The sequence below is a fragment of the Rhinoraja longicauda genome, chromosome 20, assembly GCF_053455715.1.
Source record: "Rhinoraja longicauda isolate Sanriku21f chromosome 20, sRhiLon1.1, whole genome shotgun sequence".
Lineage (NCBI taxonomy): Eukaryota > Metazoa > Chordata > Chondrichthyes > Rajiformes > Arhynchobatidae > Rhinoraja > Rhinoraja longicauda.
In genome coordinates, this window is record NC_135972.1 from 22,544,803 (window position 1) to 22,559,422 (window position 14,620).

A 14,620-nucleotide genomic window follows, 5' to 3' on the forward strand; every position below is an offset into this window, starting at 1 on the left:
AGTACTGCTTTAGAGGCGCTTACGTGCGCATGGGTTTGGATGATTATTATTCTTGCTTAGAGTAATAACGAAACCACAACAAGAACTAACCTCCTTATGCTGTCAGCCCATGCCTGCAGCAGCTTCTCTTTTTTTTTGAGCTACCAAGAAAAAAAGAAACAAAGAACAATGGAGGAAAGCAGGAGAGCAGGGAAAATGAAAAATGAAACAAGAAAAAGTAAAAAGGATTACAAAAAAACACACATCTACACAAATAGTGCTGCATTTGTTATATTAGAAGAGTAACTACACTAATGATATGATTTATGATTTGTAGAAATAAAGAACAAGGAACAAGGGGCGCAAGGGTAGAGCTGCTGCCTTACAGCGCTGGAGACCCCCGTTCTATCCAGACGACAGATGCTGTCTGCACAGAGTTTGCATGTTCTCCCTGTGACCGCGTGGGTTTTCTCCAGGTGCTCCGGTTTCCTCCCACACTCCAGACGTTGTAAGGGGTTTCTGCGCCGAGCTTTCGCCCGACCTAAGGTCCCCGTGCCTTGCTCTGATCCCTTGACCAGGCCGTGCACACTGGTTCCCCGTGAGTGGTTCGACCCACTCACCCCTTACGGTTCTAGACACTGGGCTTAGATGCAGGAGCTCTTATAGTGCAGAAAAAATTCAACCAGACCAGATTTCAAAACCAGGGTTAAAATGAAAAGGCTTTTATTCAGCACTTGGGACTATTGTCCATGAATATATTTATACAGTTCTATAAGACATATCTATAATACACATACCGAATACATGGATATCTTTTATTTATTAATCACAAAACGCACAGTTCACTAGACATATACCCGAATACCCCTTTTCGCTGAAAACTTAAAAGCACACAGTTCCACGAGACATATATCCGAATACCTTCTTCGCTGAATTCTTGAAACACATACAGTTCCACAAAACATATACACGAATACCCTTTTACTTATGAATTCTTAAACACAGTTCTGCAGGACACATACACGACTGTAAGATGGGGAACGCACGACGCATCGCAACCTTGACCAACACATATTTTAGTACACACCCAACGTTTATTCACAACCACCCTCCCCTCTACACTAAACTATGTCCAGGATATGTAGAATTTGGAGTGCATGCTCACCATGGGGCTATTACTGGGGTTACTGGCTGTTCGTTTGGCAGTATTTCTTCTCGAGTTGCGTGCCTGTTCCTCTCTCTTGCATCCGTTCTTCTTTCCGACTTTCTTCTTGACTGTGTCCGTCTTAACTTGCCTGCTTGCGTTCCCTGCAGGTTTTCTTCTCGAGTTGCCCTCAGTTCCGACTCCCCTCCGACTTAACTTTTTCACCCAAAAGTAGTGGCCAGTTATACTGTTTCTGACCCATCCTATCTCCCGCCAGATCTTGGAATCTCTTTGTTCAAAAAGGTATGTATGAGGTTTTCTTCTGATCTGCGCTTATGTTCGGGGATACCGGGGATGGCCAGACGGTGTGAATTGGGATTTCATTGTGAGGTGATGGGTGTTAACTGGTTTCCCATCACCTACCAGGTAGTTTTCTATGGGCTATTGTGCCCCCTCACTGAGATGAACTGTTTAGGTCGGCTTGGGGCATTGTGAGTATGCTGATGTCAGCGCCCCAGTGTCTGGACTCCGACCTGGTTTCGTAGGTTTCTGCATGGCCAATACCCATCCTTTGTTCTGGCCATGGCTTTGCAGAAAACCTAGAGACTGGGATGTAAGGTTTTTACCTTTTGTGGCTGGTCACGAGGTCCTGCGGCCATTTTAGGACCCACGGATTGTGACATCCTTTGTTAATCTGACCGCAGCCTTTCTCCGCTATCAGCCCCAGTCTCCCGTTTAAAATGTCCAAACTGCAGTTTTTTGGTATTGTGTTGCTTTCCAAATGAGGGAAAACTTCTCAAATCTTACAACGTGCAGGTTTGTAGGTTAGTTGGCTTCTGTAAATTGTCCCTAGTGTGTAGGATAGTGCTAGTGTACGGGGTGATTGCTTGTCAGTGCGGACTTGGTGGGCCAAAGGACCTGTTTCCACGCTGTATCTCCAAAGTCTAAAGAAAAAGAAAGCAAGCAAGAAAAAGAAAAAAAGATTACAAAAAAAGAAACTTCCATGCGAATAAATTAAGTGCGGCATTTGTTATACTGGATGATTTATGATTTGTCGAAACAAGGAACTGCAGAAACTGATTTACAATAGACAATAGACAATAGGTGCAGGAGTAGGCCATTCAGCCCTTCGAGCCAGCACCGAAAGAACACAAAGTGCTGGAGTAACTCAGTGGGTCAGGCAGCACCTATCCCTGTTCTCCAGAGATGCCACCTGACTCACTGAGTTACTCCAGCACTTTGTGTCTTGATTTATGATTTGACTTGATAGCACACAAAGTTTTTCACTGTACTTTGGTACACATGACTCCAATAAACCAATACCAACATCAATGAATTTCCTAAATACATCATTGGTCACATGCTTTTGGACTTCCAGAAGTCTTGGAAAATGTCAAGCCTTTTGTTTTTTTTTAACTATCGCCTTTCATCCTTGTTCCTTTTAGAAGCTTCTTAAAACTATTTATATCCTCAACCAACTTTTGGCTGCCTTCTATAACGGTGACATAACATTTCTAATTCTTGAGCAAATGCGTGTCATTGATTGACCGACAACCCCTCATGTCTTTGGGATGTGGGAGGAAACCTGAGCACCTGCCGGAAACCCACGCAATCATGGGAAGAACATGCAAACTGCACACAGAATGTTGGAGGTACTCAGATAGTCAGATAGGCAGCCGCTGGGAAGCGAATGGACAGGTGATGTTTCGGGGCAGGACCCTTCTTCATCAATCTGATGCTTTTGATGGAGAGGGTGGGGGCTGTTCCATTGATGAACCGGGCTGTGTCCACCACTCACTGCGGCCTCTTGCATTCCTGTGCATTGGAACTGCCGTACCAGGCCATGATGCAATCCTATGCCACCAGAGGGACTGCTACTATTGACCTACTATTGAGGTTTTATGAAACACAAACCTCTGTGTTCCTTCCTTTATTTATTCACGGGATGTACTGTCGCTGGGGATTCCATCACTTCTTCCCTATTTCTAACTGCCCCAGTGAAAATAAAGAAGTATTTCTTTATGCCAACATGCTGCAAGGTTTCCCAGAATGCTGTTAACACTGTCATGCAGCAATTTGGCAGTCAACAATGAAGGAAGAACTGATATATAAGATGCGATAGTGTGCGTGAGAAGGAGAAATTATTTCCAAGCATGGGAAAACCTTCAAAGTTTTCATCTGTTAGACGATTTCTCTATCCTTTAAAGAGAAAGAATAGTGGAACCTATTAGTTTATTTGTTAGACACAAGAACTGCAGATGCTGGTTTACAAAAAAATAGTGCTGGAGTAACTCAGAGGGTTACACAACATCTTTAGTTTAGTTTAGTTTAGTTTAGAGGTACACCACGGAAACAGGCCCTTTGGCCCGCCGTGTCCGCGCCGACCAGCGACCCCTGTACAATAGCCCTATCCTGCAAACACTGGGAACAATTTATATTTTTACCAAAGCCAATTAACCTACAAACATGTACGTCTTTGGGATGTGGGAGGAAACCGGAGTGCCCAGAGAAAACCCACGCGGACACGGGGAGAACATACAAACTCCATACAGACAGCACCCGTAGTCAGGATCGAACCCAGGTCTCTGGCGTTGTAAGGCAACAACTCTGCTGCTGCTCCACCGTGCCATCCTCTCTCTGGAGAACAAGGATAGACGATGTTTTGGGTCGGGAACTTTCCTCAGTCTGGTTAATTATTAAGTGCTGACCCTTATTCCATGTGGTAACAAACAATGATGGATCTGGACACGACAAATCTGTTCTGCAAATGTACAGCATGGTTAGACTTGAATTGGTTAGATCCATGCCGATCAAGTTGTCCACCTGAGCTAATCCCACACCTCCAATTGACCCATATCCCTCCAAACCATTTCCATCCATGTACCTCTCCAAATGTCTTTCCAATGTTTTATATGTACTCACCTCTTTCACTTCCTCTGGCAGCTCGTTCCACAAACCAACTGCCCTCTGTGTAAAAAATTTGCCCATCAGGTTCCTTTCAAATCTTTCCCAAGAAAGTGTATGTATGGGACCGTTAAAAAGGATCAAACTTTTGTAAAAGTCTGGGAGTGAGTTTATTTTTAACATTTATTTTATGGAATAACGCACTACTGGTAAGTCTGCCATTTGTTACCAGTCCTTAATTATCTGTAAGAAAATGAGGTGAGCCGCCTTCTTGAACCGTCAAAATCCATCTAACAGGGATATGTCACGGTGCTGGGGTGAAGACTCATGATGATGTAGAAACGGTAACATAGGTCGCAGTGAGATTATATGCGACTACAAGTGGTCATTTTCCCTGCTGCCTTTGTCATAGAGTCATACAGCAAGGAAACAGGCCCTTTGGCTCAATGTGTAGGAAGGAACTGCAGATGCTGGTTTACACTGAAGACAGACACAAAATGCTGGAGTAACTCAGCAGGTCAGGCAGCATCTCTGGAGAAAAGGAAAAGAGGATGTTTCGGGTCGAGACCCTTCTTCAGCTCAACTTGCCCAGCCGACCAAGATGCCCAATCTACATTAGTCCCACCAGCCCGCGTTTGGCCCATATCCCTCTAAACCTTTCCTACCCACATACCTGTCCGAATGTCCTTTTAAATGTTGCTCTGGTACCTGTCTCAACTACATTGTCTTTCTAGGTGGTGGAGTTTGCATGTTTTTGTGTCGCAATCTTTGGTGATCTTCAATCTACTGTTAATGAAGAGAGTAACGAACAATGCTTATCCACCTATCTACTCTTTCAAACATCCAGCCTTGCAGCTCCGGTGCTCCTGAAATGGAACTCTGGACCTCCCTGCTTGCCCATGGCTTGTTCTTAGCACAAGGTGAAAGAACGGTTATTTTAAGTTACTCATTCATTTTGACACAAAGTCGTATCTGGTGCTTTGAGTTAATGGGACAAACAACGAGTTCCTGTCTAAAAGAAACAAAACTGCAGCAAACAACGAAGAGGAAGTGAGCCAAATGGTGAATTGTCCAAATTGTGGATTACCAGGAGAGTGTGTTGAGCGAGCTTCCACCCTTCTCCCTGTACAACAGCATGCGTTTATAGTGTCCTTGACATTGCAAGATTTCCCAAGGTGCTTCAGAGAGACTTTTGACTTCAGTGATACAGTGCAGAAACAGGCCCTTCCCCCACCAAAGCCACGCTGACTAGCGATCATCCCGTATGTTAACCTACACACACTAAGGACATTTTAAAAAACTTACCGAAGCCAATTTACCTTCAAACCTGTATGTCTTTGGAGTGCGGGAGGAAGCCGGAGCACCGACAGACAGCATCCGCAGTCAGGATTGAACCAGGGTCTCTGGTGCTGTAAGGCAGCACTCTACCGTCGCACTACTGTGCCACCCTCAAAGTGATGATAACAAAGAATATTTCACACTGAATCCTCTTAAGAGGGTTAGGGGTGATCTTATAGAGGTATCCAAAATCATGAGAGGAAGAGATAGGGTAAATGCACAGTCTTTTGCCCACAGAAGGGGAATCGAGAAAGATAGAAACATAGAAAATAGGTGCAGGAGTAAGCCATTCGGCTCTTTGAGCCAGCACCGCCATTCAATATGATGATGGCTGATCATCCAAAATCAGTACCCTGTTCTTGCCTTTCCCCATATCCCTTGATTCCTTTAGCCCTAAGAGCTATATCTAACTCTCTCTTGAAAACATCCAGTGAATTGGCCTCCACTACCTTCTGTGGCAGAGAATTCCACAGATTCACAACTCTCTGGTTTTCCTCATCTCAGTCCTAAATGGCCTACCCCTTATTCTTAAACTGACCTCTGGTTCTGGACTCCCCCAACAATCGGGAACATTTTTCCTGCATCTAGCCTGTCCAATCCCTGAAGAATTGTACGTTTCTATAAGATCCCCTCTCATCCTTCTACCAGAGGACATGATTGATTGAATAGGAATGATTTAATAGGAACCTGAGGGGTAACGTTTTATACAAAGGGTGGTGGGTACATGGAACGAGCTGCCGGAGGAGGGAGTTGTGGCAGGTACTATCGCAATGCTTAAGACACATTTGGACAGGTACATGGATAGGGAAGGGTTAGAGGGAAATGGGCCAAGGGCGGGCAGATGTGACTAGTGTAGATGGGGCATGTTGGTCAGTATGGGGAAGTTGGGAGAAGGGCTGTATGACTCTAGAGTAATTCAGCAAGTCAGGCAGCATCTCTGGAGAGCATGGGTTGGGACCCTTCTGCAGACTGATTGTGGTAGGAGGGGAGAAAGATGGAAGAGAGAAGGAGGGGTACAAAGCCTGGCCGGTAACAGGCTAATGTAGGTGAGGAGGGTTGTTGGTTTTGAGGATAGGCCATTGGTGGACAAAGGCCAGACCTGAAAAGACAAAAGCTGTGAGACGAAAGGATTAATTCTCAATCCATGTCGGGATATGAACACATTCTATCCTAATCTCACACTTTTTGTCTTTTCACCTCTGGCCTTTGTCAGCAACCCCCCCCCCCCCCGCCTCTCCTTCCTCATCTGTATCCACCTATCATTTGCCAGGCTTTGTCCTGCCAGTCCTATCTTCCAGCTTTCTTGCCCCACTCCCCAACACCATAATAATCAGTCTGAAGAAGGATCCTGATCCAAACCGTCACTTATCCATGTTCTCCAGAGATGCTGCCTGACCCGTTGATTTACTCCAGCCCCTTGAGCTTGTATAGTTGTAAACCAGCACCTGCGGTTGCTTGTGCCTCAACATATTACTCCCAATTGCATGCGCTCTAACCTCGTTAAGCAAACTCCCGTCTCAGATCTTATTGAAGGCTGTCTGAAAATTCAAATACATTCATGTTGCTTGTTAAACCCCATCCTAAAAATCCCCGCACCCTGCACCTCCTGCACGTGTTCAGGGCGGAGGTTATTTATAAATATTGGTTGTCTGGATTAGTGCTCCTTGGATTCCAATGTCTGGGTTATTTGTGGTCTTGAGCTGGCCAGAAAATAAAATGGTGCAAAACAGCACTGACCTCGTGATGAAGCTGCTGACTTCAGCATGGTGGAGGTGGGATGTAGTGATAAACAAGGGTAAAATATGTCCTTTTCGCTCAGTACTAATGAGAGATCGAGGAAAGTTGCTGGAAAGTTGCACGCAAAGTACAAATGACTTAAGCTTCACTACGCTTTACAAATCTCCCCTCTTATGCACAATGATATGGATTTGCAAAGTGAGTGAACTACACTGAAAAGGACTTTGAGGAGATAAACACAAAATGCTGGGGGTAACTCAGCAGGACAGGCACCATCTCTGGATAGAAGGAATGGGTGACGTTTCGGGTCGAGACCCTTCTTCAGGCCTTCTTTTCATTCCTTCTATCCAGTGATGCTGCCTGTCCCGCTGCTTTACCCCAGCACTTTGTGTCTATCATCGGTTTAAACCAGCATCTGCAGTTCCTTCCAACATACAGTATTTTGAGGAGACTGGGAGCCATTTTCAGAATGCTCTGGTGCACCCACCAATACACAAATACCAGGTCCCTTTTCCTCAGTCGCTAATGCTCTTGCAGCCTGATCAATAAATACAGCTCTGGAATCCATGTATTATTGTAAGAATCATCTGTTTTAGTAATCCCCTTCAGGTATGCAAATTTGCCATCCCCACACACAGTCAAGCTTGTATGAATCTCGGCATATAAGGAATGTTTCAGCTCGGAAATGTAAATTCAGGTAATTAAATCCGTAATTAAAGCGCTGGTCGCAATAAATATAATAGAGGCATAAGAGACTGCAGATGCTGGAATCTTGATTAAGAAACACACTGCTGGAGGATACTGCCTGATCAATAAAATACAACTGTGAAATCAATGGATTATTATAAGAATCCTCTGGCTCAGTAATCTCCTTCAGGGAAGGAAAGTTGCCATCCCCATACACAGTCAGACTTGTGTGAGCCTTCAGAACCACTAATGTAATTGACTACTTAAGTAATTCAGGATGCAGAATAAATGCACCCTTGCCAGTGAATATTCCATCCTGTGAATGGTGAAATTTAAAAAAGATAACACCTCATCCGTTACTCAGCCATTTGAGACTACGTTTGGAGATAATGGTTCTGCCTCTCTCTTTTACACTCCTGACACATTTTCAGTTCCTTGCCTTGTTATCATTCCTATACCATGCACCACTATTCACCTTGTTATTGAATATCTCCTGTCATCCACCCATCCTATTACTGACCTCCTTTCTTTCCTCCTCCTCCCAGTCTCTAGATTGTAAAGACAGACACAAAGTGCTGGAGTAACTCAGCGGGTCAGGCAGCATCTCTGGAGAAAAAGGATGGATGACTTAGATGAAGGGATTAAAAGTACCATTAACAAATTAAAAGTGCCATTAGCAAATTTGCAGATGATACTAAGCTGGGGGGTAGTGTGAATTGTGAGGAAGATGCAATAAGGCTGCAGGGTGACTTGGACAGGTTGTGTGAGTGGGCGGATACATGGCAGATGCAGTTTAATGTAGATAAGTGTGAGGTTATTCACTTTGGAAGTAAGAATAGAAAGGCAGATTATTATCTGAATGGTGTCAAGATAGGAAGAGGGGATGTTCAACGAGATCTGGGTGTCCTAGTGCATCAGTCACTGAAAGGAAGCATGCAGGTACAGCAGGCAGTGAAGAAAGCCAATGGAATGTTCCATACTCCAATACGTTACAATGGGGGGTGAAGGGAACCGAAGGGATGGAGATGCAGAGCCATATCGTCATACAGCATCAAAACAGGCCCCTCAGCCCAACTTGCCTTTGCTGACCATGATCTACATTAGTCCCACCTGCCCATGTTTTGCCCTCTACACCTTTCCTTTCGTAACAAGAGGAGTTGAGTATAGGAGCAAAGAGGTCCTTCTACAGTTGTACCGGGCCCTGGTGAGACCGCACCTGGAGTACTGTGTGCAGTTTTGGTCTCCAAATTTGAGGAAGGATATTCTTGCTATTGAGGGCGTGCAGCGTAGGTTCACTAGATTGATTCCCGGAATGGCGGGACTGTCGTATGTTGAAAGGCTGGAGCAATTAGGCTTGTATACACTGGAATTTAGAAGGATGAGGGGGGATCTTATTGAAACATATAAGATAATTAGGGGATTGGACACATTAGAGGCAGGAAACATGTTCCCAATGTTGGGGGAGTCCAGAACAAGGGGCCACAGTTTAAGAATAAGGGGTAGGCCATTTAGAACGGAGATGAGGAAGAACTTTTTCAGTCAGAGAGTGGTGAAGGTGTGGAATTCTCTGCCTCAGAAGGCAGTGGAGGCCAGTTCGGTGGATGCTTTCAAGAGAGAGCTGGATAGAGCTCTTAAGGATAGCGGAGTGAGGGGGTATGGGGAGAAGGCAGGAACGGGGTACTGATTGAGAGTGATCAGCCATGATCGCATTGAATGGCGGTGCTGGCTCGAAGGGCTGAATGGCCTACTCCTGCACCTATTGTCTATTGTCTATTGTTACATTTCGGGTCAGGATCCTTCCTCAGTCTGGTCAAGCTTCAGTCTGAAGAAGGGTTCCAACTCGAAACATCACCTCTCCATAGCCTGATGAGTTACTTTAGCACTTTGTGACTTTTTTGTAAATCGGCACCTTCAATTCCTTGTATCTGCTCTTAACTCTACCTCAAAAAAAAAGGGGGCTGGAGTAACTCATCAGGCAGCATCTCTGGAGGACATGGACAAGTGACGTTTTGGGTCAGGACCCATTTTCAGACTCTGGATAGGTGACATTTTACGTTAGGACCTTTCTTTAGACTCTACCTCATTTGGTTATTCCATGATCGCATTTTAGTATTTTTTTGTACTACTTCAGTTTGCACTACAAACTTTGCACCATTCTGCTGTTATTGAGTTGATTGTATTTGTTGTTGCGGCGAATGTTGACTGTGGTAGCTTCACGTGAACTAGGAATTTCATTGCACGTTGGCATATAAGACAATATTCTAATCTGAATCTCAACTTGTTTAAAGCCCATATAATTCCTGAGGGTACTTTCAGTGCAGGATGGTAGGTGTATGGAACGAGCTGCCAGAGGAGATGGTTGATGCAGGTACTATACTAACATCTAAAAGACATTTGGACAGGTACATAGATAGGAAAGGTGTAGAGGGCAAAACATGGGCAGGTGGGACTAATGTAGATCATGGTCAGCAAAGGCAAGTTGGGCTGAGGGGCCTGTTTTGATGCTGTATGACGATATGGCTCTGCATCTCCATCCCTTCGGTTCCCTTCACCCCCCATTGTAACGTATTGGAGTATGGATTGCTGCAGACGGCTATGGAGGCCAAGTCATTGGGTATTTTTAAGGCGGAGACTGACAGATTCTGGATTAGTAAGGGTGTCAAGGGTTATAGGGGAGAAGGCAGGAGAATGGGAGGGAAAGATAGGTCAGTCCAGAATGATTGGCAGAGTAGACTTAATGTGGGTGAAAGGCCTAATTTTGCTCCTTTGGGCGGCACAGTGGGGCAGCAGTGCACCCATGTTCGACCCTCTCTACAGGTGCTGTCTGCACGGAGATTGTACATTCTCTCTGTGACCGTGGGTTTTTTCCATTTTCCCCCAACGCCCCAAAGACAAACAGGTTTGTAAGTTTAATAGGCATTGGTAAAATTTGTAAATTGTCCCTAGTGTGTAGGATGATGCTAGTGTACTGATTGCTGGTCGGTCGGACTTGGTGGGCCGAAGGACCTGTTTCCGCGCTGTATCTCTAGTCTATGACTTGTGAACTTCTCCATCCACTGCATGAGGAAGGATCCACGAGCTTTATGTTGTCTCTGCAGACATCTCCCCACATCACGTGACCTTCCCCATCCCCTCCTTCCATTCCCCGCGCACGCGCACTCAGCTTGTTGACAGGCGAGAGAGAGAATTACGTCAGCGCTTCCCACACGGGCGCTGACGTCACTGCTCCCCAACCCCTCCCCCCGCGGTATGGAACGTCACTTCCCGTTGCCAAGCCCCTATAAAAGGCACTTCCCCGGAGGGCCGCGTCCCGTTTGGCGGTGGAGTCGAGTGAAGGGACGTGGTCGTCCCCGTCCCCGAACAGCGCTGACTCACACACCGTCCGACAAAGGCTCGACAACATCGCGCCAGACTCGACAAATTTCCTTCCCCATATCGTTAAAAGAGAACAGAGAAACAACGAGGCGCTACTGGACGACGTTTTCCCCCGACTTGTTTCCTCACAACAATAACTTCCGTTGATTTTTTTTTCGTCCCGGGATTTTTTTACCTCAAATGTACGTTTTGGGCGCTTGGGCCGACATGAAGCCGGAGATCAGCGCGGCGGTGGGCTTTATCTGCAAGCTTCTGCAGACCAAGGCCAAGGTGGAGGAGCGGCAGCTACAGTCCTTCTGCCAGTCGCTGCAGGACCTGCTGGCGGGTGAGTGTGCGCGGGGGCGCGCATGAGTGGTGGGGGGGGGTGGGGGCGCGCGCGCGGCCGTTGCCCGGGACCCCACGGGGGCGCGCGCCCGGCGCTCGCCCCGCTACCTGGAACAATGTCCCCCATTCATCATCGGCATCGGCTCTGGAACAAAGTGCGTGCGTGCGACTTCGCCTTTCGCTTGCTTTATTTATTTATCTTCCTCCTACACTCTCGGTGCAAAAATGATGCAAACTCCCGTTTCCTGCAAACAAACATTTTAAGTTGGCAAAATCCACGCCGAATCTTTAAAAAAATATATCAACTTGGCTACAAACCCATGCAAATTCATTTACTTGCAACCAAGCGCGTTTAGATGGCAAAATCCACGGCGATTCATTTTATTAATAAAAACAATTTGCTTGCAAAGCGATGCAAGCCCCCATTTACTGCAACCAATCTCTTCGCTTGCAAAATCCTCGGCATTTTAAAGAATAAAAATATACACTTACCTGCAAAGCGATGCAAAATATACATTTGCCCCCATTGCAAGCGATCGCTTTTTCCTAAAAAAATCCCTACAAAATGCAACAGCGAAGTTCCCTACAAATGTAGAATGAAAGCGTGAAAGTCAAATTACAATTAAATTGTAAAAAGTCGGGTCCTGCCGAATAAAAAGCAGTGTTACTGCTTTGATCGATTATTTTTGCACTGTTAAGAAGGCAAAACTTTTGTTGGAAGCGGCATCATTAAAAGGAGATCATTAAAAAAATAATTTAAGCAATGATTCGCCCTTGTTTTTTTTGTTGTAACAGAACACTATAGACACCACTGGTTCCCCGACAAACCGTGCAAAGGCTCCGGCTACCGGTGCATCCGGATCAACCATAAAATGGACCCCATCATCTGGAAGGCGGCCAACAGGATCGGGCTGAGCAACGAGCAGGTTTACGAACTGCTGCCCAGCGAGCTCACGCTCTGGGTCGATCCCTACGAAGTGTCCTACCGAATCGGCGAAGACGGTTCCATCTGCGTGCTGTACGAGGCGCAGCCCATCGTCCACAGCCACCACCTACACCTGGGGGCCGGCTCGCCCGTGCCCATGGTCGAAGGCAGCCGGACAAGTTGCAAGGGCGAGTTGTTGATGAGTAGAACCGCTCCTTGCAAAACGTACAGCATGATGACCGTATCTAGCTAGTTCACCAAACGTAAAAAAAAAAGGGGGCTGCATTTGCCAATGGCCAGGGGATGGGGGAAATTTGATTTGCGAGGGAGGGAAGGAAAGGAGTCGGGCTTCTCAAGACCCACAATGGGCTTTGTTTTGAAGCTCTTTGCACCTCTTAAATGTTAAGGAGAAGCTGTGTAGCTCTCACAGGCTGTCTTTTCAATATTAAGGCACACGGCGACCATTTCCAGCAGTTTACCAAATCCAGACCAAATTATCTATCATATATAATTATCTATTGACAGAAGGGGAATTGATCACTGCCAACTGTTTGCCCCCTTAACTCATCAGTAATATTTTGACACTTGGCAATTTGCTTTTTAAAGTACTTAAAAAGGAAATTGAGGTTGGGGGTGCTACTTGCTCTTCGGATTGGGTTTAACAGCCTTTGTAAAGCTACAAGAGCCAACTGCTCTTTAATGTTTGACTACCCTTTGAAATATCTGTACATTACTAGCCTAGGGTCTTGTTTTTAAGCACTGTTACAGTGAAGTGGATGCAGACTGTTGTTTCTCATCCTCTGACCAGGCAGTTTCACAAATGTCGAATTTGTGAATTCTATTTTCACCATCTCTTGATATTTGCTAAATTATGAACTGCTGTAAATTTGTACAGTTCATGTATATTGATTGTGGCGAAAGTTGTACAGATTTCTATTTTGCAAGAGAAATTTTTTGTCTTCTATTGCAATAAAATGTTTCCTATCTTGCCATTTTAACAAGAAACAAAGATTTGGCCTCTGTTTGGTTTTGGAATGGGGGAGTGTTTATAGCATGTTCCCTTGCACACATTCTACATGAATATACTGAATTGGTCACAGTCCCAGCTAATGAAATGTTTCAAACTGTGGTACATTCAGCAAGTTTATTTAGGGAACTGTGGCCAGCTCGGCTTATGTAGAGTGCTTGGATTTGGTTAGACAATAGGTGCAGGAGTAGGCCATTCAGCCCTTCGAGCCAGCACCGCCATTCAATGCGATCATGGCTGATCACTCTCAATCAGTACCCCGTTCCTGCCTTCTCCCCATACCCCCTCACTCCGCTATCCTTAAGAGCTCTATCCAGCTCTCTTGAAAGCATCCAACGAACTGGCCTCCACTGCCTTTTGAGGCAGAGAATTCCACACCTTCACCTTTGAATGGATTGATGGCCTGAATGTAATAAACTTCTGATCGTCCCGAAAGTTTACAAAAACAAGGTTAGGAGTTGAGTATCACAGGGTGTGATCTGTATTTTCGGTTGGCTTGGATCTTGGGGTATTCAGCTGTTGCTCCCACCCCCTTTTGGATGTGTTTGCACTGAATGCTGTGAAGATCAACCTTTGAAGTAGGCAAGTCTCAACATGTTGGGTCTTGCCACGGCTTCCTCAGTGCCAGAAATGGTCTGATTATTAGCTGAGGACTGACCATTGATGATCTGCGCCTTCCAGTTCTTCCCTCAACAACTTGGATATCCTTTCCTGTCTTGTAAACACATGCATGACATACAAGATCACATTTCACATCTCCTTGGGCATTAATGATCCATTGCATCGTAAAATGGCGTTGATTGATACTGGCACTTCATTGAGTTCCCCGCACTTTCCTATGACTGGATATCGATCCCTTTTCTCTGACCAAACCTGGAGCAGCTCGGGTATACACATTAATCATCTTTTTCTGTGGCGGCTACAGGTAAGTTTTCAAAAGATTTTTTGGTTAACCTAAAAGAAGGATTTGAGGGATAGCGTGGCAGGGAATATGCCTTCACAAAAAGAGACACAAAATGCTGGAGTAAATCGGCGAGTAGCAGAATATTCCTTGCTGCGATTCATTACGCCAGGTTTTTCTATGTAGTGGTATATATTTTAATTGATCGTGGAAAGATGAGATGCTTTTAGGCAGGGATTTACACGCCTATAATGAGATACTATTTTCCATTTTGAGTCT

General features: G+C 45.4%; 1 protein-coding gene and 1 long non-coding RNA gene across 2 annotated transcripts; one reads left to right on the forward strand and one right to left on the reverse strand.

The window, feature by feature from the left end:
- Nucleotides 1-747: 747 nt before the first annotated feature.
- Nucleotides 748-12,668, reverse strand: LOC144603649 (uncharacterized). Its single transcript, XR_013548650.1, has 3 exons — nucleotides 11,981-12,668; nucleotides 11,597-11,733; nucleotides 748-2,067 (listed from the first exon to the last, which is right to left on the reverse strand). It is a non-coding gene; the product is annotated as an uncharacterized LOC144603649 (long non-coding RNA).
- On the forward strand, nucleotides 11,077-13,410 carry LOC144603648 (protein BTG1-like). Its single transcript, XM_078417201.1, has 2 exons — nucleotides 11,077-11,489; nucleotides 12,284-13,410. The coding sequence occupies exons 1-2, from the start codon at nucleotides 11,345-11,347 to the stop codon at nucleotides 12,664-12,666; spliced, it is 528 nt and encodes a 175-aa protein (XP_078273327.1). The 5' UTR covers nucleotides 11,077-11,344; the 3' UTR covers nucleotides 12,667-13,410.
- Nucleotides 13,411-14,620: the final 1,210 nt, after the last annotated feature.

Excerpts from the sequence above, each read along its gene's own strand:
- LOC144603648 (XM_078417201.1), top strand. The coding sequence starts at position 11,345 with ATGTACGTTTTGGGCGCTTGGGCCGACATGAAGCCGGAGATCAGCGCG. Across the intron at positions 11,490-12,283 it reads GCTGCAGGACCTGCTGGCGG|AACACTATAGACACCACTGG; the intron begins GTGAGTGTGCGC and ends TTGTTGTAACAG.